The sequence below is a fragment of the Rhipicephalus microplus genome, chromosome 5 (genome assembly GCF_043290135.1).
Source record: "Rhipicephalus microplus isolate Deutch F79 chromosome 5, USDA_Rmic, whole genome shotgun sequence".
Lineage (NCBI taxonomy): Eukaryota > Metazoa > Arthropoda > Arachnida > Ixodida > Ixodidae > Rhipicephalus > Rhipicephalus microplus.
The window spans coordinates 145,079,401-145,105,501 of record NC_134704.1 but is presented as its reverse complement, the minus strand read 5'-3'; the positions used below and the strand labels follow the sequence as shown (position 1 = coordinate 145,105,501).

General features: G+C 45.7%; 1 protein-coding gene across 1 annotated transcript; it reads right to left on the bottom strand.

Moving 5' to 3' along the window:
• Nucleotides 1-24,360, bottom strand: LOC119174197 (uncharacterized). The gene is made up of 5 exons (XM_037425022.2): nt 24,179-24,360; nt 16,368-16,519; nt 13,823-13,890; nt 9,552-9,638; nt 1-152 (listed from the first exon to the last, which is right to left on the bottom strand). The coding sequence occupies exons 1-5, from the start codon at nt 24,293-24,295 to the stop codon at nt 25-27; spliced, it is 552 nt and encodes a 183-aa protein (XP_037280919.2). The 5' UTR covers nt 24,296-24,360; the 3' UTR covers nt 1-24.
• Nucleotides 24,361-26,101: the final 1,741 nt, after the last annotated feature.

The following is a 26,101-nucleotide window of genomic DNA, read 5'->3' as shown; positions in this document are numbered from 1 at the left end:
TGAGCTCTAGCACTCCGAATGTTTTTACTCGTCTTCTGGACACAACTCACTGCTGTGCAAGTTCACCGAGACACCGCATAGATCCGCAAAATTGGTGAGGCAGGGCTGTGGAACATTTTCGGCCATGTTCTTCGACACAAACAGCAGGCACCCTAAGAAAAGGTAAGTCATGTGTTCAACGCATATGAATGAGAGCCTACAGTGTACACGTTCCTAAAGGGACACAAAGCAAAAACGTTTTACAGCGAAAGCTGTTATGAGACCACAACAATGCACATGGGCGCCGCCATAGTCCTCCATAACCACTACCGCACCAAATAAAAAAATAGTTAATAAATAAAAACATCAAGGCACAGTGGGATTCAAACCCAGTTTTCTTGCGGTCCAGCCCAAAATTCTACCGCAAAGACATACTGATTCTTTTCTTTTATTACCTGGTTTTGGTAACCAAACATAACTCATAAGACCCTGATAGTAAAAACACAAACAGAACAACGCACATAACGTCACCCTTAACTACCAGCGTGATGGTGATATCAAGTTGAGTTAATATCAAATTGGGAGGCTATACACTCGGGAGCCTGTCGGATGGCTCTGGGAAAACTTTGTAAATAGACAGAAGCTAGTTTTTCTTTTTCATTAGTAGGCTCGTGTTGGCCCCATATTTCGTCGAAATGTTGACCCGCCATTCTCGACCTCAACAAAGAATGGAGGCCCAGGAGCATGATGGCATCATAAGGCACCCCGTCGTCATTGCCGATGTCCAGAAACCAAGTTCTATGCGGATCCAACGGAACGCCTTTTTTTGGTGGCTCTCTGCAAGACGTCTAAAAAATGCACGTCCTACCAACAATGTAAAAAACATCATCTATGGTTCCAGGGGACTTGTGTGCCCCATGAGAAAAAAGCATTACTTTTACTGCAAAAACACCCGCACTGGCAGTGTGCCGGAATGAATTTTTCTAGAATAAGTCTTAGTTCTCAGCTGAACCTGTATTTTTTTTACTGTTTTTAACACATTGCTGCTTGGGCCTCCATTGCACAAAAACTAATAGAGCGGCACTGGGAAGACATTGTGACACAATGCAAAATACTTATAGTTTCACAATCAACAAGCATTGTTTAGAAGCTCTTACAGAACAAAATCTTATTCTGGAAACTATTTTTTGATAAAACGCACAAATATCTGCTTCGGTAGCCCCAACGTATTCAGGGAGACATCTACCTAGTCGTAATTCACACAGTGTACGTAAGAAGGGATCCGTGACGTCTCCAAAAAACCTGTCAACTTGCGGCCGCAAAAGAAGTGATCAAATTTAAGGCACCTGTTTCTAACCCACTGATACAAGTTAGTATGGCTGCACCAATGCCACTCGGAAGCCCACAAAAATACGGCGAAGACACTGTAAAACGGCTGCACAATAGTTCGAGAGCAGTGCAGCACCCGCATGACGTTGCAGAACTTGATTATGAAGAACACGTTACATACAGTGGCTCTGGCAAATTTTGACAAGCCTACTCCCCTCCACATCTCAGCTTTCTCCTGCGTATTTCTCTCTTAATCTTGACAATATCGGGCACTGTCTCGACACGCATCGAGCGAGATGCCTAAGTACTTGCCCGGATTTGTCATTCAGAGCCCGTTTGCAAAAAGGTGGGGTTTTGTGTGCCATGACCCGTGCCAGGGCCCAAGACACATGGGCCAGTTAACTCCACTACTTGTAAGATGGCTAAAATTGCAGACATTGTCTACAGCCTCTTCAATACTGCGTTGGTTCTTTGAAAAAATGGCCACAACATCAACATAAGCAAGCAGTTTGACAAAACCACGCCGATGCTTGAAACTTCGTTGTAAGCTAGCCTTGGGCAAGCTTGATGCCGGTTAAAGAATCACGTTAGTGTGAGTAACAAAGCGTTTAAGCACAGCAAACGAACAACCAGGCGTCACGCAAATCGAATTCCGTAACAAGTGGGTAGTGATATCCTACATGACATTACAAAAGCTTGTTCTTGATCACCTATTAGCTGTGGGGCATACATATATCCGGCTTGATTCGTCATCGTTGCCAGCCGCTACATGAAAAAATTTGCACAAAATTCCTTGCAAGTGTGTAAAGGATACTACGCTTGTCCAAAGAACGACGGAGGATAGCATAGCGCATACCGGCCTACTACACAAAAATGATGGTTATTGACGGCATAGTGGGTACCCAGAAAGTTAGCTTGTAGCAGTTACCCAAAGCGTGCTTAGAAAAGGCTCTGAAAGGCCGCTACTCCAGCCCTCGCTAAGAGTGTTCTGCACGTTCCACGCAGGATGGTGTTAGTATTTGTGAAGCACAATTCTACATTCCTGAAAGAGCCACTATTGCTACTAGATGACTCAAGGAAAGCGAACAAACGCGCGAAAAGAAAACATGACGCAGAAAACATTTCTGGCGTCTACTGTGTCGAACATGGTTTGTAATTAGTAAAAGTGATGTACATTGTCATATGTGGGGCTCATATACCTACCAAACAAAATTTGAGAAAATTTGATCGAACCAATGTTTCGAAAATACGAAAAATACATTCTGAATACAGTGACATCGCATGGAGAATTCGGCGCGAAATTCAAAAATTACTCTTCAATCTTCATTTTTTCTCTAATGTTGAACTTATGTGATAAAACTTGTGGCATTAGAGTCCTCCTAGCACAGTTCATCAACCCAAACCGAGTGACTGTTCCACTGTGCTCTCTTTAATGGCACAAATATAGGTTCGGTATGTTTTACTGAGAGCCCATCAGGAGGTCACATGAAAATTGTTAATTACCTACAGAAATCAAGCACCCTATCACAATCGCATATTGTTAGAACGAATTCCCGCCGATGATTCTGGTGAAACTCCAATTATTTCATAATAAACACAATTTTCTCAAGATTTTAATGCCAGCCAGAAAGTTAAACTATACGAGTGGTGTGAAGTCTATATTGCAGAGTAAAGACTTCTTTGTTCCTTCTGTAATAACCAAATAAAGTACACCGCGTAAACAACTTTGAAAAAACGAAGCTCGGCATTAACGTTTTACTCATAAAGAGCGCCTATTCACACTAGCTTTCTTTATTTATTTGTATGTTCATGAAATACAGAATAAAGCTGCGCGAGATGTGGTTTGCGCACCTACGCGCAGTGGTTACAGGGCTCCGTAAACCGCCGTAATATAGAATTTGGCTGGTTCTGCTGCCGCTTAAAATGTGTGAGTGGTGGTAGTGAAAGACTTGTTCGTTTGAAGGCCAAGCAATAAAATACTATATAAAAAATTTTAAAAGCAGTGTTAAATTGTGTGGCGTAGTGTGCCGCTTGGTATGAAACTTTATTTTGCTGAAGTATTTTGCTGGAGATTGGTCAGGCATAACACGGCACATCGCCTGCTGCACGGAATGACAGAAAATCATTTCAGTCTGCTTACTGGCGACTAATCTCAGTTCCGGTTTGCCAGAGCTCCGAAAGCGACAGGCCACAGTGTTAAATAACTCCGAGTAGGGTGTGAAGCGTTGCACAGAACTGTCACAGAACTGCCTGCTTTGTCTTATTTTAAAGACTTTTGCGGACCTTCGACGGAAAATTAATGGTCTGTCTGTCTGTCTGTCTGTCTGTCTGTCTGTCTGTCTGTCTGTCTGTCTGTCTGTCTGTCTGTCTGTCTGTCTGTCTGTCCGTCTGTCTGTACATTTGTCTGTTTGTCCGCCCTAACGATACCTGAAACGGAACCAAATGGCCAACCCCATCCGCAGCGCCCACCAATATTGCTCAAGGTTTAGCGTTCATAGTTGTGCGATTGTCAATTAAAAAAAATTGGCAGATCCCACGTACAGTAGGAATCGAAGATATGTTAAGCACGAATGATAAATGTTGATACGTCACCTTAAAATCAGTACAACGTTACAAGGTAGAGCTAAATTATGCCGTACAAGACTTCCGTGTCATGATTATCATGTTTGGATGTGTCGTTTACCTTCGTCATCTATTCACATCACATGATACCGAATTTAGTATATGTGGAGCTAGCGAAACGGCCCCGAGCACGCTATGAGCGTGGTATGTTGTCATATTCTTACATGACACGCATGTCAAGATTATCATGTTTGCACCAGTCCTATATTTCGCCATCCATTGATGTCGCGTAACACCAAATTTGGTATATGTGGAGCTAGCAAAACGGCCGCGAGCGCATCATGAAGGGCCCAGTATACTCCAATGTAGCGTTGACGCACGGGTACATTGGGCACACCAACGCTACCTTAGTGAAACCCGAAAACTCTATAGTATAACGCCAGGCGCGACCAGCGTCCGCCGGCGCGGCACGACGGCAACCCATGCGAAATGCGAAATGCAGGATTTCGCACCAATGCGTTACCCAGACAACACCGCGTCTCCCTCTCTTCGTGACGGAGGGACGCCGGATGCGTGCCACTGGCGTGGCAACGCTGGCGTGACGTAACCAAATGAACACCGGTGAGGACGCGCACCACGTCATGTCGAAATATATTGGCACCGTCACTGTGGCATGTAGTCAAGTTCTCACATGACACGCATCTCATGATTATTATGTTTGCAGCAGTCACATACCTTCGTCATCCATTGGTGTCGCTTAATACCTACTTTGGCATATGTGAAGCTGGCGAAATGGCCGCGAGCGCGTCATCAGTGTGGCATGTAGTCCTGTCGGTAGGTGAGACGCAGTCGTGAATATCATGTTTAGATGAGTCATTTACTTATGTCGTCCATTCACGCCACGTAATAGAGTTTCGTACATGTGAAGCTAGAGAAATGACTGCAAGCGCATCATGAGCGTGGCATGTAGTCATGTTGTGACATGACGCGCATCTCATAATTGTCATGTTTGCTCCAATCGCATACTTTTGTCATCCATTCACGTACTGTAATATCTGACTTGGTATATCAGATGCCTGTGAAACGGCCGCGAGCGCATCATGAGCGCTGAATGTAGTCTTATTACATGACACGCAGGTCATGATTTCCATGTTAACCCTGCCGCGGTGGTCTAGTGGCTAAGGTACTCGGCTGCTGACCCGCAGGTCGCGGGTTCAGATCACGGCTGCGGCGGCTGCATTTCCGATGGAGGCGGAAATGTCGTAGGCCCGTGTGCTCAGATTTGGGTGCACATTAAAGAACCCCAGGTGGTCAAAATTTCCGGAGCCCTCCACTACGGCGTCTCTCATAATCATATGGTGCTTTTGGGACGTTAAACCCCACAAATTAAAACTAGTTAAACTCACGTCACGGACATGAGTTGGTGTCTTCCAGGTAAGTGGGGCAAAGATTTGGGGTAGAAAATTTGAAAAGGCTCGGCATGGGGAGGAAGTGAAGTCCACAATCGGTCGGAGGGGGACGTCAGGCTTGTGAATTTTCGGTAGTCCATAAAAACTCGGTGCGGATTCGTTACGGCAGATTAGTCGCAGGTAAAGTGTTCTGAGATCCGGGTAATGCTTGAAAGTTTCCGTGAGTAGCTTGTTTAGCTGTGTCTGGGTTTGCTTCGTTGGTTCCTTTACTAGCTGCGTGTATGCGTCCCCTTCTAAAAGAGCTGAAACATTCCGATCGTAGTCCCCACTGTCCAACACCACCGTCGAATTGCCCTTGTCGGCGGGCAAGATGACAATGCTTCAATCCCGTCGTAGTTCCCGAAGTGTCTGGTTCTCCTCTATTGTCAAGTTTTTTTTTCTTTGTGACGGTAATTTCGAAAGAATGCCAATTGATTTCAGCCTAATTTCTTCTCTGGCGCCCGGCTCACGCTTTGGACGGCTTCCTCTACAGGTGCGACGAGTTTCGGTAGACGGCGCGTCGTTGACATGTTACAGTGATGTCCTTTTGCCAGGACAGAAGTTTCCCGATCAGTGAGTGGACGAGATGAAAGATTGGTGACGACTTAAATATCAAACGCTCTCTCGGAACCCTTCCCCCAATGTATTCACACGGACTGCGCTCCACGGCAAAACGAGATAGAGAGAGGGGGGGGGGGGTCATTAGCCACCCCGCGAGCGCTTTGAAGACGACGCTGCTAGTAGCCTCCGAAGTCACCCCTGAGGAAGGAACCCAGTCGGTTCCCAAACGTCGGGTTCCTTCAAAACTTTTAATTGGAGTCTAAATCATCTCTTAGTTTCATATCCAACCAGACAGACTTCTGTCGAATGTTTACTTTCAAGCCAATCAGCCAAGACTTCGGATACGATACAATGCATCTGGTCAAGCACTACATACGCAATAAGGAAGGCATCTCAGTCCTCAAGACTCATCTCGACGTCAGCCGCACCTGCAAAGAAAAGACAGTTGTACCCCAAAGCCTCCGCCTAAAACGACCTGTCCGACCCCTGAGGGCTTGAAAGTCGTCACGAGAGCCGAACAACGACTGATCAACGCGAGCCTTCATGAAATAACGCCCCTCTGCGGAAAAAAAACTGGACCTGTTCTTCGCCAAGCGTCAACTTGAGCACCGCATCCCTGAGTTGATGTCTGCGGTCGACGCGTTCACAAATCCGTTGCGGCACCGACGGCAAAAAAAGCACCTGACCACTCAGGATAAGAAACTCTCCAACCTGTTGGACCGGAGTTCCACCCAAAGCACCCGAAATTTCAGGTTTGTCACCAATCTTTCATCTCGTCCACTCACTGATCGGGAAACTTCTGTCCTGGCAAAGGGACATGACTATACCACGTCAACCACGCCCCGTCTGCCGAAACTCGCCGCGGCTGTAGAGGAAGCCGTCCAAAGCGTGAGGCCGGGCGCCAGAGAAGAAATTAGGGTGAAATCAATTGGGATCCTTTCGAAATTACCGTCACAAAAAGAAACCTTGACCATGGAGGAGAACCGGACACTTCGGCAACTCCGACGGGATCGAAGCATTGTCATCTTGCCCGCCGACAAGGGCAATTCGACGGTGGTGTTGGACAGCGGGGACTACGATCGGAATGTTCCAGCTCTTTTAGAAGGGGACGCATACACGCAGCTAGTAAAGGACCCAACGAAGCAAACCCAGACACAGCTAAACAAGCTACTCGCAGAAATTTTCAGGCATTACTCGGATCTCAGAACACTTTACCTGCGACTAATCTGCCGTAACGGATCCACACCGAGTTTTTATGGACTATTGAAAGTTCACAAGCCTGACGTCCCCCTCCGACCGATTGTGGACTTCACTTCCTCCCCATGCCGAGCCCTTTCAAATTTTCTACACCAAATCTTCGCCCCACTTACCTGGAAGACACCAACTCATGTCCGTGACGCCAGCCACTTCGTGCAGTTAGCGTCATATGTAAGCATTGGTGATGACGCGAGCATGGTCTCATTTGACGTCATTTCAGTGTTCACCAACGTGCCGGTTCCCTTAGCTGTCTCCGCTGCCCGTGCTGCACTTGAGGAGGACGTAAGCCTGAGTGAAAGGACTCCTTTGGCGGTTGACGAGCTTTGTCGTCTACTGGAGTTCTCCTTTCCAGTACGTAGTTCTCTACAAAGAAACTATTTTCAGACAGAACAGTCGAACCGCAATGGGAGCTTTCATCTCCGTCGCGATAGCAAACCTGACTATAGAGTACATAAAAGAGAAAGCACTCAGCTCCTTCTCGCCGCGACCCAAGCTTTTTTGCGTTATATGGACGATTGTTTTTGCATCATTAAGAAGCCTGAAATTAAAAACTTCAGACAACACCTAAATTCCGCGCACCCAGCCATGCAATTCACGACCGAATGTGAAGGCGACCACTGCCTGCCTTTTCTCGACGTCCAGGTGGCAAGAAAGCGCAACGGCCTGGAGTTCTCCATTCATAGGAATCAAACAAACACTGGCGGCTACCTTCAATTCAATTCTTCCCACCCCGCCTGCCACAAGGTCTGGGTTGTGACCATGCTACTCGAGAGAGCTAGAACTTATTCTCTAATGACACCGAGAGAAATAAAGAGGAGACGCGCGTAATTGCTGACCTAAAAAATGGATATCCAAAAAACTTCGTTCGAGCCACGACCCGCCACGCAGAGCAACAGAGGATACGAAAACAACAATCAACCTCAATTGGCAGCCCCCTGAAACGCGTACCGGTGCCATACGTTCAGGGAACCAGCGAGATGTTAGCGCGGATCTTCAAGAAGGAAGGAGTTTACATCGCGCACGTGCCTCCGTGTACGCTGGGCCACCTCCTCCCACGCGCGAAAGACGAGCCGACAATAGACAGGCGCCCCGGTGTCGTTTACGAAATTCCGTGTGCCGAGTGCCCCTTGTTGTATATCGGCGAGACGAAAAACCTACCGGAACGACTGAAGCAAGACGCCAACAATGGGTGGAATTTCTACAAAGAGCGCAGCGCAGTCACCGAACATGCTGAAACGTTGGATGACAAAATAAATTTCGAAGCGATGGCCATCCTTGAAAGCGAGCTGAACTGGAGGAGAAGGTTGTTACTCGAGTCGTCGCACATACAGAGGACAGCCCATAATATCAACCGCTCTCTCGGAACCCTTCCCCCAGTGTGGTGGTGGTGGTAGTGGTTCGTAAGGAAAAGGAAGGAGGCACCTAATTTCTGTCTGCCTATAGGCGACACGTCGCAGTGCCTTTTAGGGGTGGGGGGAAGGAGGGATAAAAAGAATAGAAGGAAATAGGTGAAGAAATAGAGAGGCAAGCGACAGAAAATAGAAGGAGATAGGAAAGTGGGGATCCGGTCAAAGCAGTCCAAAGGCGGGGCACCACAATGCGAGAGCTGCACGGCGTCAGGAGACCGCGGAGGGCGAACCAGTCGGCGGGAGCTACGCTGGCGTCGGAGATCGCGAGGGCACGACCGTCCAGCTTGAAATCCTGCGAGCGAATCCCCCCCAGTGTATTCACACGGACTGCGCTCCACGGCAAAACGAGAGAGAGAGGGGGGGTCATTAGCCACCCCGCGAGAGCTTTGCAGACGACGCTGCTAGTAGCCTCCGCAGTCAGCCCTGAGGAAGGAATCAAGTCAGTTCCGAAACGCTTCAAAACTTTTGGTTGGAGTCTAAATCATCTCGCAGTTTCATACCCAACCAGACAGACTTCTGTCGAATGTTTACTCTCATGTTTTGAACCTATCATGTTGCTTTTTTTACATTCTTGTTTTACAATTCCGCAAACGGAACACTGTTGACCTCTACGTCAATGGAATCGCTATAACACAAAAGTGTGTGTGTGCGTGTGCGTGCGCGCGCGTGTATGTGTGTGTGTGTGTGTGTGTGTGTGTGTGTGTGTGTGTGTGTGTGTGTGTGTGTGTGTGTGTGTGTGTGTGTGTGTGTGTGTGTGTGTGTGTGTGTGTGTGTGTGTGTGTTTGTGTGTGTGTGTGTGTGTGTGATATGATCGCATGCAATTGTACGACGTCATTACTGTGTTGTAATTGCGTCATAGGAGTGGATATTGGTATATCAAATGTTCCTTTATAAATTTAAACTTTTGTTTTGACGTGTGACCCTTAATAACTGTTATACACAATCTGCGACAAAAAGAAACTTGACAATGCATCATAGTAAAAGATAGTAAATGGAATATTCTTACTGTCACTACCACCGTAAGGGCCTTTCACAATGCAACATGTCTTATAATCCGTGAATAAATACTGAGCTTCAAACGTGTCTTCTGGGTCTGAAAATATAGAAATCAAACACTTTTTGAAATATCGGCAATATGTTTCAAAATAGTCTAATATCGAGCCTAATTATTGATCACTTGGTTAACAATCACAACGCATCCCTGTTTCATTTTGTGTGCGCGCATTTATGTCACTTCATTCGTATACCGTGGAATTCGTACGAACTCTTTAACCGATAACAAAACCTTCATTCAGATGGTGCAAAAATGAATTATTGCTGGCCAAAACGGCATCTTCAGTCACAGCGCAAATGACGCAGCTGCATGTAATACACATACTTTTCTGCGGCATTCACCAGCAATGAAAATTAAACAGCTATTCATAACCTCCTTTTTAAGTTGTTTCGTTGCGTACCTATCTCGTTACGACTACTTACTATTGAGGATATCTTAAAGAATGAAGTTGGATGAAAACAACCATGTTTTACAAGGCAACACAAGTTCATTTATCACATGAATACGAAAGGTTCACTATAGGTTGTCGCGGATTACAAGAAGCAATGATTTAGGCTTAAATTCTCTTCGGCCCTGCCACGGTGGTCTAGTGGCTAAGGTACTTGGCTGCTGACCCGCCGGTTGAATCGCGGCTGCGGCGACTGCATTTTCGATGGAGGCGAAAATGCTGTGAGCCCGTGTGCTCATATGTTGGCGCACGTTAAAGAACCTCAGGTGGTCGAAACTTTCGGCGTCCTCCACTATGGCGTCTCTCATAATCGTATGGTATTTTTGGGACGTTAAACCCCTCATATCAAATAAATTCTCTTCGTGCTTCATTTTTTCTTTATTTCTTCATTATCAGACCGTACCAAATATCAGAGCTTCCCACCTTTCCACACCACCTTCGACTTGGAACTCGGTTATGGTGACAGTAGTCCTTTTTGCCTTCCTTGCCGGAAATATAGCGGGCTTGATCTGCCAAGCCAAGACAGCTTATACAGCCTGGTCTTTGCATGTTAGAATTTAATTAACAGCGCTAATCGCATGTTAGGCTACTTACACCGCAAATTTTGTTGCGCACCGATCTCATTGAAAACACTGTTATACAAAACATTAGTTAGTTCCAAACTGGAATACGCAGCTTCAATTTGGGACCCCAGCTGCGAAACTCTCATTAAAATCATTAGCACTTGTCCAGAACAACGCCGCTCGTTTCATTCTTTACAATTACAGCAGAACAGATAGCGTTACACCCATGAAAAATTCCTTGCAGTTACCTCATCTGGCTACCCGTCGCAAACACAGTAGGCTCTCCTTGTTCCATAAAATTCATTACCACAACTCTATTCTACGCACAGCTCTCATTTCCGCACCTTCGTATGTCTCATCCCGCACTGACCACCCTCACAAAGTAGGCATTATGGCGTGCCTCACTAATACTTGTTTTCAGTCATTCATTCCTCGTACATCGAACCAACGGAACCACCTTCCCGGACTAATTGCTGGCATTCAAGATAATGAACGCTTCCGCACTGCATTATTAACAATGTAACAGATGTTAAGTGTTTATGTATAGTTGTTGCTGCTGTACTTTATTTCTTTGTTGTATTGCTCCCCCTACATGAACCCCCACTCCCCTCTTTAATGTCCTTAGCCTTGAGGGTAAAATAAATAAATAAATAAACCGGCTACAGCCTTATTTGTTTATCACAGGCACTACATTTTGGTGATGCCATTCGCCGCTAATTATGGCGATAAGTGAACATTCAAGGTCTATCCCCGTATTGTTCTTCTACAAACATTATTTACATAGGCAAAGCCATGACCGGTGTAGACGTTTCCTTCAGACTGCATCATCACCACAAGTTTGCAATGAAAGATAGACCTCAATCGTATAGCGCGCTAGTGGACCAATCCTATGGAAAGTGATTAAAATCAGAAAGTCCTCGAACAAACCAAAATCAACGTAAGGAAGACTGAAATAAATAAATTGTAGCAATGCCTCCGAACTCTGCAATGTGTCGAACTCTCGAGTATCTTTTTGTGGGGCTACCCAAAAAGTGGCGTCGTCACTTTTCGAAGCAAGTGGCACAGTTTTTGTTTTTGTCGTTAACTAATACGGCAGGTGCAGTGTCAAAAAGAGTTCATGCACGAACACTTTCCACAAGCACGTCAATGACATCTGAGGGGCTGCTATGATGGCTTTCACTTAGCGATAACGTTGAAGTCCTGGCCTTGGGGCCGGCGACGACTGTTTTCCCGCTCACGAGGTGCCAAACTTGGCTGCATGGGGGACAGGGAACAACGTCATGGAGACGGCGACCTTCGAGGAGACGGAGCTGGCGAGACGGCGGTGGCATAGACGGTGGTTATTCGTGATAGGGACGGCAGAGCTGGTCAGCAACAGGCGAAGAGATGGGAGCCGGCTGTACGTGAAAGCAATAACTTGCTACGTGACCGGCGTAACTGCAGCCAAAGCTGATGGACTGGTTGTCGGGTGAGCGCCATCGGTTCGCCGGGGTAGGTCTCACCCATGTTGCAAGAGCCGATGGACGGAACGGTGGCAGGAAAGGCTGCATGGCGGACTCAAGCTGAGGCATTGGGGTTGCGTCGACATACTTAGCAGGCATACCCGCTGCAAAGGACGTGCCCTGAACAGCTTGAGCGAAATTCTTTTTCTGTAGGCATTGTATTTTAATGCTATGTATGTAAAACATAACACAGCATTCAGTTAACGTGTGGCTATTTTGAACCAATCATTCAGAATACATCGTCGTGGCACTGAAGTTGGGTACGTAAGCACGATGCATCGCTGTCGTTTTTTCCCCATGCAGTGTACTTCTATTTCACGCATTATAAGTCTCCAACACAGCCTTCTATAACGCAGTCATGCTAAGCCTTCTGCGCAGCACTTCCTGGCGTATGTAAACAAGCGCTGCAGACATTTAAGCCTGAAACGCTTTTGATTAACAGCGAAGTTGTTTATGCTAGCCATAATGTGTGCGGCTGATGGATGTGCGCTATGTCACCAAAGCGAAAACATTCATAATATACCACAGACACTGGTAAATACCACCAATCTCCACAAGTAGACTGAAACTGAACCAGGTAGCAGTTAACCCGATAAAAGGCTGCAAAGTGACGGCGGCAAGCCGAAGGCCCAGACTATATACAACGAGAAAACATCAGAAAACCCGAAAGCCAACGCTGACTATGTGAAGATGCCGAAGTGACGGAAAGCCTACGCTAACGATGACGTATCGCTAGATTTCAGAGTCCTTTGAATGTACTGTTTCAGTGCAAAACTCTGTGTCTGATGTTTGGACACCCTTACCGTGTCCGGGACTGCATGTGGCTTTGCTGAAACCACTACGCACTGAAAATGAACGTAGAAAGAACCTAGCATCACTTAGCTAAAGCCTAACAATGACTTAGCATGCTAGAAACAACCTGAGTTAGCTGGTTTAGGTCTAGAAAGAAATGAGTATTACTCTTCATAATTGTCCATTCCTACTGGTTTAAGCCTAGCCTGGCTTAGTGCTAACTTAACAAATTTTTACAACTCCCGTTTTCGGCGACCTTCAAGCGAGGTCAGACCAAAAGAGCGAGGCCTTATGCGTGCAGTGAAACAAAAACCGGGAACCGTTCATATACTTCAAAATGCGGTCTCTCGCCCATTATCATTCGCTTAAGATCCTATTGTTGAAGTCTATTGTTAAGCTACATAGCTAGTGCTTCAGGTTACTGAAGATTTGTTCATAATACCACTTATGCTGTAATTGTGATACGCTGATGTTTGGCTTACTATTTCTAACAGGCAAGTTTCAAAGGTGTCTCACACTTGACTACTATCTGTTCACGCTGTATCCGAGTCAACCGTGCTCGAAAGTGGCGCGGATAATTATCACATGCGAGAGATGGCCACGCTGGGTCATTATCCGCGTCAATGGTTTTTGGTAAGGACAAGACTTCTATAAGGCCTATTTCAAATCAGTTTCATTCCACCAGCTCAGTAAGATTTCAGGCTTTCGTCTCACTGAGGCTGCATGTGATAACCAGGGATCTGTCTCAAGCAGTCATAGAAGTGAGAGAGCGTTCATATGGACAAATGCACACCTTCGTTTGTTGTGGCAAGGCAGCGTGGGCTGCGTCCATATGAAAATGCGCTATTCCCAAAATATTATTGCGGTTAGTGTAAAAAAAAATTATAAGGTTCCTCTGAAACTCAAAATTTTACTTACCGTTGTCCAAATAAAAGGTTATTGTGTCCGGGGTGGTACCGGGGCTGATGTTAAAGGAGACATTTTTTCTGGAATGAAGTGAAATGTCCTAAATGTCATGTACTTCACAAAATATTTAGGCAAAAAACAAAATACCTTATTTTCGATAGCGACTGTTAACAACACTCAGAATTCTCGTCGTATTGTATGTTACATTTTCATGGCCAAGGAAAGCTGATATTCAAGGGATCTATTTTTTTTTCGACCCAATAATTTTAGAAACAGACAATAATACCAAGAAGTATATAACTAGAGAAGTTATTTGCAGTAAATATGATATATATGTGATTAAAAAATTGGGCGACCAAATGATGTTTCGCTAGAAGGGATCGAACCTGTGACCTTGGAATAACGGGTCCGACGCGGAACAAACTGTGCCCTAGAGCCGTCATTACACTGTCACCTTTATTGGTTTTATATGGTCATTTAAACTTGAGAGGTCATATAAGTGCCGGTAGTAGCCATGACGGGTGGGTGTGGCTACTTTCAATTCTTTTCCACGGCCCTAAATTTCCACTTTCCTTCATTTATAGCAAGCTTTGTGTTCTGGAAGACTTGATGTCTTCAGGTAGTTCAAAGAATTATTTGTGAGCTGCTAACTAGCAATAAGAACACGTGTTATTTGATGCCACCAGGCACAAAAATAGTGTTTCACATTAGCCGTCACGGCTACTGTAGGTGCTGCTCAACATATACATGCCGTGTTGTACACCGGCAGTTTCCGCCCCTGTAACTCAGTTGGTAGAGCATCGGACACATTATTCTAAGTTTCCAGGTTCTGTCTCTGTTATCGGTAAGTTGTCTCTTCATACTGTTTTCTTTCCTCACAATTATATCATAACTACCAAAAGAATTGGGCATCCTTAAGCTTCGCGTTTAAGATTTAAACGAGATAGTGATGTCTTGTCCCTAGTGCGTACTCAACCACTTAGTGCATGCTTTTTATGGCATGATGTAACTCGAGAAGATTAAATTGTGGATTAAAAGGTATAGTGTAATGAATAAAGTTGGAAGTTACTTGTGTCAATGAATTTTTCGCCCATGTCTGCATTTTGTGTAATATGTAGCAGTTTTAATTCACTAGCAATTATGCGCATCAAATCTTTTCGAACTTGCTATGCATCCACCATGATAATGTGCAGTAACGTGTGTACCCCTCGAAATGGGTTGATGGCTTTAAACCAAGCAGCTGGGGTGATACTTACATGTTTCGACGCCCGCTGACAATTCACGCTTGCACCATGCAACATCACTACGATATTACTTTACCCGTACATATGTTGAGCAGCGCCGATAGTAGCCATGACGGCGAATTTGAAACACCAATTTACTGCTTGTTGGTGTCAAGCAAGACGTTTCTCTATTACTATGTGGCAGCTGACCAATAATCCTTCGCGCACGACCGGAAGGCATCAAGTCTTCCCGAAGAAAACCCTCACTATACACGAAATAAAAGTGGAACTTTAGAATTATGGAAAGGAGTAGAAAGTAGCCAGACCCAACCGTTGCACGTTAAAGAACCTCAGGTGGTAAAAATTTCTGGAGCCCTCCACTACGGCATCTCTCATAATCATATCGTGGTTTTGGGACGTTAAACTTGACAAATCAATCAGTCAGTCAATCGAATCAACACCCACCCATCTTGGCTACTACCAGTGCTAATATGCCCTCTCAAGTTTAAATGAACATATATATTCAAGAAATGTGACGAGGGGATGATGGCCGCTGGCGTAGAGTTTGTGCAGCGTCGGACACGTTATTTCAAGGTCAATAGGGTATTTTCATACCATAAGCAATATTTTCACTGCATTTACAAGAATGAATGAAAAAAAAACTTTATTTGAAGTCCGGCAGTTTCCTCCAGGCGAGGGGGGGGGGGGGGGGGGGGAGATGGGACTAACCCCTGTCTCTTCCGTTATCCAAACCTATACCCGACGGATGCGTGTAAAGCGTGCGGCGAAATGGCCACAATGCGGTACATGCTTTGGGTGCGTACCGGAAAAGTTAATGTCACTGCTGCCGCTCCCTTTGCGACTCATGTGAGGCAGGGACAAACTCCGAGGAATTTACAAGAACAGAAAGTTATTTTAACTGTATCTTCAAGCTGAGACGTGGCTGTGCGATTGAACACCTGCTTCACACGCAAAACGGCCCTGGCTTGATTTCATATCAGACCCGGAAATTTTCACAATTTGTTTTGTTTGCAACACATTCAATTTTGCGAAAGGGCACAAAATGACAATCTTTAGCTCACCACTAACGATGCCGACGCCATCACCAGCTCTAGAGTTTCTGCAAAAACGAGCTCTTTAGCGCTTTCCCGTTATATGTCCCCCTACTTTCGTTGGTATTTTTGTCTATTAATTGTCATTAGTGTTTTCATCACTGGTCAAGCCAAATTACATTTGCATGATTTTGCTCATATCAGGCATAAACGTGTATTCTTAGAAAAAATATCCTAGATAAGCCTATAATAAACTCGTAAAACGAATCTGACTTTCCTTACTTTTCTGTACCATGGTGGCCTTTGAATAAGAACACAAATGTCGCCTTTTTTGGATCCTCTTGGTACTCTGTGCGTACAGCTTCCACGCACTCGAATACGCCATCAGCGTTGATATCAGAGACACCCAACACGTCATCAAGATGAGCATACATCTAGAATGTAAGAACAACATTACAATCAATCACGTAATATTAGGATGCAAAACATTGAAGAATAGGCGCAGCGATAGGACGGTGGGCGAGTAATCAAACACCTATTTGACCAGTTTTTGTTTCCCGCAGTTATCGGATTCTGCATTGACCAAACGTCAACATTCAACGCGGCAGTTTAGGTCATGTGCAATAAGGACGTAGGAAAACATTTGTGATAGTGCGAACAACGATGGTGTGTCTGCTCGTACTGTGAGTCTGGGGATGCCGCCTTTCGCACCACAAAACTATGGCACCTACACTGTTACGCGTAACACCGGGGTGCTCTTTTCTTTTACAGGCAGCAGTACTGTCATGTGCCTCATTGTGCCTATATCCCTGCCACGTTATAGTTCAACAGCATCCAAAAAAACTGTAATACAAGCGAACATTGGTATTTCTATTTCGGAGACGGCAACGTTGGTGGAACTGTTTCTAGTTCTCTCAGTAGTTCCGGGGCAGGCCTTGCACTGCGAGGTGGTTCCTGGCAGCTAAGCTTCAGTGGACATTTAGGCAACATTACCCATAACATTGCCCACGTGAACGAGTCATGGCTTAAATAGCGGAAGGGAACATTAACAACTAGTCAACTATGTCTAGCAATGATTCGCAAGATCTCCCAAAAATTAGCCGCTCATATTGATTATATATCTCTATAGGGTAGCTGCAGTCAATATTACGCAGCACTAACCAATACTTACACTTGCGTGATACAGTTCACTGCTATGCAACAAATGCGCCCTTGTAAGCAAGTGCTAGGTATCCCTTGCTCACAGTGAACAATACCAAGTGATCTGCGGGTAAATAGCGCAAAAACAAACAGACAGTGTAAAAGAAGGACACAAACAGAGCGCTGACTTTTATGTGAGAATTTTTTTTTTGAATAAACACCAAACAGCCCCGCCGCGGTGGTCTAGTGGCTAAGGTACTCGGCTGCTGACCCGCAGGTCGCGGGTTCGAATCCCGGCTGCGGCGGCTGCATTTCCGATGGAGGCGGAAATGTTGTAGGCCCGTGTGCTCAGATTTGGGTGCACGTTAAAGAACCCCAGGTGGTCGAAATTTCCGGAGCCCTCCACTACGGCGTCTCTCATAATCATATAGTGGTTTTGGGACGTTAAACCCCACATATCAGTCAATAAACACCAAACATTTTCATTTTTCGCGCATGCTCTCACAAACCAAAAACTGCATACACTTGTGTGTAGACACGAGGCAGCTTATCTTAGCAACGACAGCGGTTGAATTACTCTAAAAATGATATTTCTTAGCATGGAGGGCAATTGACGGCTGACTGACGCAGTTTGGCCCCACCTATTGAATTCTGTGGGCATCGAATAATTCATTTGTCAGCTGATCATGGTAGCGGAAAAGAACCGTCCTTCTCGAAAAATCTGCAGTGCACCTGAAATTGCGGCAGTGCATGGCCAAATTTGTCAAAGCCACAATACTCCGCGGGAGTTTTAGTGCTGTCTCATCTCGAGTTTACCCCCAGCCCCGTCTGACCAATATAAACGCTTCCGCACGCGAAGGGTATGTTGTATACAACTCCAATAGCACATGGTAGGAGCATAATCTTGTGCCTAAATGGAGCATGCATTATTCATCAACGGGCTGCTTTCGGCACGTTCCCTCACCACCGTGCCAACATTGCCGACCATATATCCGCGAAAACCACTTCAATACCACGAAGTTAACCCACAATCTTAAGCCCATGCGGCAGTTAGTGAACGCAAGGTAAAATGACGAATTTCCCCTTTCCTTTTCTTTGCCTGGTGCTTTGTTACCTCACTCTTCGAATTTTGCATAAGCTTATCGAAAGCCAGCAACACCTTCGGGATAACTAGCTCCTTTTGGCCTTAGTACTTGTGATTGTACGCCAGCGGGCATCTTATGATCACATAACGTAGTCGTTGCACACTTCAAGGGCGAAAAGGTGATACTGTTTTTTTTTTATGATTTTTAATGCAGCAGAAGCGAAAGAAAGCGGGGGCTAGGAACTGCGATGATGAAATTGCCAGCCTACTTGTTTTTCATTAAAGGATATGCTCTGCTCTAAGTACTGCAACGAACCTTGCGACAAAATTTCATATGTATATCTGAACCAAGAGCTGCTTGAAGATTTTGAGAATGTTAATAGCGTTGTTCCTGATGTTGCTCCTAGCCCCGCCGCGGTGGTCTAGTGACTAAGGTACTCGGCTGCTGACCCGCAGGTCGCGGGATTGAATGCCGGCTGCGGCGGCTGCATTTCCGATGGAGGCGGAAATATAGTAGGCCCGTGTGCTGAGATTTGGGTGCACGTTAAAGACCCTTAGGTGGTCGAAATTACCGGAGCCCTCCACTACGGCGTCTCTCATAACCATATGGTGGTTTTGGGACGTTAAACCTTACGCATCAATCAATGTTGCTCCTATACACGAACCTGATATAGTCTTATGTGATTCTTAAAGAGAAAAGAAGAGAAAAGTGAGCCCTGTAACTGTCTGCATCTGAGTGCGGCACCTCAACAGTAGCTCACAAGGAATGGGGTAAGGATGGATTAAAAGGATAGTATTAAAAGGTAAATAGATGAGGAGAGGAAGAAGAGAGCGAGGCGCAGGTACTGTGAACGACAGAAAACGACGGAAGTAAAGAGGGGATAGGAAAGATGGACACGGTTGCAGGAGTCCGATGACGGGGCATCATTCGGTGAGAGCTCTTGTCGGCGTCAGGAGATGGCGTAGAGGGGAGCCCAGTCGGCCAGAGCTGCGCTGTCGACGGAGATCGCGGGGGCACAACCGGTCGGCACGAAATCCCGTGAGCGAGTCCCAACTGATATAGTCATCTATGGACCTGTAAACCTGTGATGATATCGAAGTGGCTCTCGCGGCCAAGAACAAGGTTGGTAATGTTTGCGCGTGGTGCGTAAACGTGCCGACAACGGCGCGTTGGCAAATAATGCATGCTTCATGAACACAAGAGTACGTTCATACCATGTGCCATTCCAGTTGTATACAAGATACCATTTGCGTGTGGAAGCTTTCATATTGGTCGTACGGGCAGTGTGTAAAATAGAGACTGAAGGAGCACAAAAATTTCTTAAGGGGCATTATGCCCATTGTGGAATTTTAGTTGGTTTTAGGGACACACTTGGCCATGCACTGCCGGGACTGCGAGTGCACTGCAAATTTTTTGATACGGAGGTTTCTTTTTGGATACCGAAACCAGCTTACAAAAGAAATATTCGAAACCACGAAAATCAAAACGCACTGGCAAAACTGCGTAAGTAAGCCGTCAATTGCCAATCACCCTTCATGATAATGAAATATGACCATTTCAACCGTTATCGTTGCTAAAATAAGCCACTTCATGTCCACACAGAATTGTTTACAGTTCTGCCTTGTGAGAGCATGCGTGAAAAAATATATCCTGGTAGTGCTTTTTCATTAAATTTTCTCAGTTGAAATTCAGCGCTTGTATGGCACGTTTTCTTCTTTTACTGTGTCTTCGCATTTTTTTTTTCGGGAGGGGGGGGGGGGGGAGTTTACCTCGACGAGCTGTGAATCGTTGTGTAGTTTCCCAGTTTTCGATTCTTCTCAATATCAAGTGATTGTGAAGTACGAGGTCATTAAATGGTGCCCTTTCACATGAAAGGTCACAATGGGCACTCGGGTACCGCTCTTTCCGAGCGCACTCGCTACGTGAAGGCTCCATAACGCTGCTGACCAGTCTTTCTTGCTCAAGTAAATGAAACGATCCTGGGCGAAGTTGAATAGCAGTTTAGCAGCGCTTAGCGGAAAATTTTCAACTTTGTCAATTGCTACACAGGAACGACATTTTACTTTTTTGCATGTCGCGGGCATCTGCCAATATTAACTAACACATGGAAACTCTCTTCGAATGCTTTGCAAACTACAATACCACTTTTTATTGCAATTGGTTGCCCAGCACTGTTGCTTCAAAAGTTCGTTAGGTAGACATGTTCAGTTACACAAGTAGAACACAAAATATGTTTCATCCATCCATGATAGGCATCAGTATACACGAAAGTGAAACATGCCTTCACAGAAGTAGATGAACGTTAATGGCTTTTTGAGAGCGTCAACAACATGTATAAGTGCTTCTCAGCTATAGCCCGATTTCAAGTGGATGCACGCACGTTAAAGGAGCCCTGCACACTTGTAGGGCATGGTCAGAAAACGCTGCCGATAGGTAGTGGAAGCTCCCGACAAGACTCGAGCCATATATTATAGGGCAGCACGCGGCTTGGAATTCACAAAAATTATCAAAGTTAGCTAAAAATAGCTTTCTCTTTTCTCGACAAATCACAATAAGCCCAAAAATTACACGTAGCAAGCCCATCTATCAGCCATTGGCTTATTTGAACATGGCGCGCTTAGTTGTTACAGAGGTGGCCGCGAGAGGTCATCACTTGTCCACGTTTGCGCGCACGATCGCACTGATAAATCCGCGTATTCGAAGCAACAAAAAGGAAAAGTTCTAAAGGTCATGAGGCGCGAGTGATTTTTTTGTTTTCCCCTACCATCCTTTCCTGTTTAGCTTCCAGCGCTTTGATCGGTTCGAGAAAAGAGAGAACGCGAGTGCAGCGTGTCACAAATCTTTGTAACTCCACTCATACTGGACGGATTCTTGAGTTTTTGTGGCGCTGAATTTGGGAGGTAATACGTTTTTCCAGTGAATTAATTCCATGCTTACTCAAAACGGGTAATTTAGAGACCGCAAGTGGCCGAAATTTCTGGAGCCCTCCGCTACGGCACCACTCTTATTCATATAATTATTCGTTTAGGGACGTGGAACCCCACACATTTTAACTTTGAAGTGTGGCAGTTCGGGCTAGTTGGTATGGCAGGACGATAGTTATAGCGCGAGAACAGTGCTCGTCTCCATCTTGTCCCTTTGTCATCGTTCTGTTCTCGCGCTATATTTATCCCCACATATCGGTTGAAAGTGGATGCACCCAAGTTGACGCTTAGTGTCACATACCCATTCCAACGATACATCCCGACATCATTGTCGGGATGAAAAAGCCGTTATAGTATAGCTTTTGCAGTTAGTGCTGCCAGATGAAAGAAGGCCATGCGAAAGCCAGAACAGCAAGGCTTATTGGACGTTGAACTTCAGCTAAGGTTGCCATACTGCGGTAAATCAGAGAGCTATAGAACACTGCGGCTGCACTAGAGCGATACGTAACGCGCGTCGTGTCTATCCTCTAGGCCGACCACAATTTCTCTTCCGACAAGAGTAAGCGCGAAACGCGTAGATACAGCCAGGTGAGGCAGGAGTGTGTCGTAGAGCTATTTCTGGTAATGATGTGGGCCATTATTCAGGCCAAAAATTACATTTTTGTTACAGCTGTACGCCTCAAAATTTCCTGCATAGCAGACGAACGCCAAAACACGTGAATGCGTCTGTCATCGGCACATCACAGATGATTTTTATGAGCATGTCTGTCTATGCAGAGCAAAGGCTGCATTGAAAAATAATGGCGTAGACAGAGGTCACTGAAAAAATATTTTTGTAATAATAAAATCTATCATATATTCTTTGCTCATTACACTTACACCATATTTTTAAATATTATTTTATTTGTAATACACAGCGATTGCTTCTCCTTTGAATGAAAGTTGGCTTCTCACTTTGAAGCATGCTCCCTGCAAACATAGTCACGCTTCAATCGCAACACATATAATTTCCCATGATGATGTCGTGGTCAGTACCTTCTCAACTTCTTTCTGCCAGATTCTTTCGAAACATATGCGAATAGACGTTGGCCATCGTATCAGCCAAGGTGCGCTCGGTCGTTACTGAGGCCGCCGCGGGAGCGCGAGACTTGGCGACGTGTGCACGCGAGATGGAACTGAAAAGCCACGCACTCAATCAAACGAAAAAGTAGGGAAAATGGTCAGGGTTTCGAGGCACTAGTGACTATTTTTCGCTTCGGGCCATCCCCCGCTGCTTAGAATCCATCACTTGCATCCATCACTAGCATCCATCACGTCGGGACGAGAGAATAGAGAGTGCACTTGCAGCATGCGACAAATCTTTGAACTCCGCTCGTGCTAATCGAATTCTGAAAATTTTTGTGGTGCTCAACTTATGAGGCAATAAGCTCCTTTAGTGAATCAATTCCATGGCTACTTGGGAAAGTGTTGCAACGCCCCTTTGAAGGGGTCATCACACTCAAGTTTCGACCACCATCTGGGTTGTGTGGGTAGATTGTAGTACGTTCGAAGACAAGCTGGCGAAACTTGAGCGAATTTTGTCGAGCTGTTAATTTATAACCGATTATTTTTCTAAACGAGTGATAGGCTTCAGAATCGGGCAAAACTGACGCGCTCGCCAGTCATGATGTCATTAACCACTTGCTGGACGAGCTGCTGCGTGGTCTGCAATTCAGGGGACGTTCATGTTCCGTGGTCAGCTGCGCTAGTAATCGAATTTTTTCTTCGTTGTTCAGCTTGCCAATGCAACTGAATGACTTCTAGGGGTTGTAACAATGCCACCGCGTCATCCATGTAGCGATGGTTCTAGCAGCAAGCAATCTTGGAGGTCATAAAGTGCCCTGTGAAGTGCAACGCGTATGCCGTTTTCCGCTACGGGTACATATTTTATTGAAACTCCTCGCAGGCAGTACGATGGTTGAGCGTCACACTTGCTATTTTTTACGGCAACCGAATACAATCGACAGAGTTCAAGCAAAGATTCGGCCAGCATGTATATAGTGAGTAACCCTAGGGCCGCATTGACATGCCGTTCGCTTCAGCTTATACTCACATATGCCGCACGCACCAACCGATGGAAAACTAGCAGTCCCGACGCACGGCATTGCTAGAGCCACATAATTACTAAGGTCAGCTCCTAAAGTCGTGCATTCACGAATGCTAGCCAACAAAAATCTGTACGCTTTGCCAATTCCACGGTACTAAGTAACACTTGCTCGCAAAATGCAGCGTCGCCAGACCCCGTATCCCAACCTTGCCTTTCAATCTGACACGCTTGAAATAAAGCTATTTATCATTGCGGAAAGCTGTATTGAACGTCTGCCACAACGGCGAAGTCATTGGCATCTTGGTTCACACCATCTTCGACGCCTTTTTCGTCTCTTCGGCTCGTGGCGAGGGAGTCGAAGTCAAAAGGCACAACGTACACGACGTCTTCGCCATATATGGTGATGGTACCAGTAACACATCGCAACACTTGCAATTCTCTGACACGTCAGGGCCACGTGACAAGGAACACTAGCAACACTCACCGCGTGCGGAAGGTGCTGTTTAGTAGCAGATGACGACACTCCTCCTTCGGCTTGTGACGTCACGCACACCATGACAAAATGGCAGTCGACGGCGGTGGGCAGAGTTTGCAGCCGATTACTCCTACGCCTTATTTTAGACTGAAATACTTTGTTTGCAGTCGAGTTTTCACACGTTTACAAGCTTATTTGACCCGCTGCCTTCGTTTTTCGCCGAAAACCGTCCATTGTTGCGTGAGCATGTCATGACCGCTTTAAGCAGTATAGTATTCTCAGAGGACAGCAAACAATTTACTATACCCAAGTGTGCCTAGCCAGGTGACACGGAGTTTACTCGCGTTCAGTTTGGACCCAATAAAGTAGTTTCATCTGCTCACCTGGAATGCATCTGGTACATCGCGGCGTTGAGTTTCGTACGCTTCTTTTGCACTGGTATATTTCTGAAGCGAAGCCAATAGTACAGTGGTCGTTGCGATGAACAGCAGTGTTCCCATGATTCGGTAGTTGCTTTGTTCAGTACAACCAAGATTCAATGCAGGAAATCAGCCCGACTGTTCAGTCCTATAGCATTTATATATATTTAACCCAGACAAAGTTCATTATACTACCCTAATTTTCCATGTAAAAAAGCAAGTGGAAGTAGTTGACCCGACCACTGACGTAAGCCTGACAAACGAAACCAGAATAAGTGACAAATAGAGCATTTTTCTCATTATCTTTGTGCAGACGTCACAGCAGAAAACGTATTACCTCTCTGCTTTAATTACGTACGGAGGAAAATGCAAAGCTGCAATCCGGCTTGAATGTCAATGATGGACACGTGCTATGTGAAAGGAATAGCTATAGTGGTCCATATTTAAAAGTATACATGTACATATATACTTTCAAATATACAACAGTTGATATTCTTTTTCATATAATGTGTCGGACAATGACATTCAAGCCAGAACGTCAGTGCGGCAAAGTAATTTGCACTCACTTCTGAAAGATAATGAGAAAAGTGCTGTTTGTGTTATACATATATATATATATATATATATATATATATATATATATATATATATATATATATATATATATATATATGTACATACTTATATATATATATATATATATATATATATATATATTGACGCGTGTCTACATGTGGACGATAACGATGATGGGGGGATTTAGTGGACACGAGTTAGTGGGCCTCTAGCTTCTCTCGAGGCCGAAGAAGACGATCTTGTGGCTCAGCTGTTGAGCACACGCTGCTTTCGTCGTAACAAGATGTATCTGTGTTTTATTCGCGTTGTACCGCGACACTGGTGGAGGAGCTGGGCCGCAACCCTGCCTGATGCTCCACACGCCCGCTGGGAGCCGTTCATCGAGTCGAAACGCATTGTCACCTCTAGAAACACTGGTGCATCACTCCAGTCGACGGTTGCGAGGCCTCGCGCCAGAGCTGACTCACTCGCGGGAACCTGCTAGGCACCGCACACCTCAACCAATGGCCAACGCAAGCCCGCAACAGGTGCCCCAAGGCAGCTTTCCAACACACCCACCTCAGGTGACCCTCTTTCAACCCCTCGTTCCCGATCGCTTTAGTGGCGGTGCCCATGAAGACGTTCACGACTGGCTGGACCACTACGAGCGTGTTGCCAAGGTAAATCAGTGGTCGGAACAGGAAAAGCTTTCACGTGCCTATTTCTACCATGACGACGGTGCTCGTACTTGGTATGAGAATAGAGAAGGCAATCTGTCAGCTTGGCCCGACTTTCGACAGAAGTTCGTCGATACCTTCGCCAATATCGATAGAAGGGACCGTGCGCAGCAGTTATTGGAGCTACGGGTTCAAAAACCCAACGAAACCGTTGCAATGTTTGCCGAGGACATGACTCGTCTCTTTCAACGAGCTAACCCACACACGACGGAAGACAAAAAGTTGAGTTACCTCATGCGCGGTGTCAAGGAACAGCTTTTTGCCGGGCTACTGCGCAACCCTCCAAGTACCGTGGTTGACTTCATTAAGGAAGCTACGGCTATCGAGTGGGCGCTTCATAAACGCTGAAGGCAATATGACCGCATGTCCTGCAATGTCCCAATCAACGCTAATGCCATGACATCTGAGAATCAGACCTTCTTACGAGAGTTGATTAGGGAGATAGTTCGCGAAGAACTGCAGAGGTTGCGGAATCCGCTTGCTGAAAATCCCATCGCGTCGATCGCTGAAGTCGTACGCGATGAAATCCACCAAGCGTTGTCTACGGCTAGTCCTGATGCTCAGCAGCGTCCTATGAGCTACGCTGCTGCTCTCC

Bases quoted from the DNA above. Each gene is read 5' to 3' on its own strand.
- LOC119174197 (XM_037425022.2), bottom strand. From the start codon at position 24,295: ATGGGAACACTGCTGTTCATCGCAACGACCACTGTACTATTGGCTTCG. The intron at 16,520-24,178 runs GTGAGCAGATGA...CTTACATTCTAG, and splicing joins ATGTACCAGATGCATTCCAG to ATGTATGCTCATCTTGATGA. The intron at 13,891-16,367 runs GTAAGGAAAGTC...ACTTCATTCCAG, and splicing joins GGCCACCATGGTACAGAAAA to AAAAAATGTCTCCTTTAACA.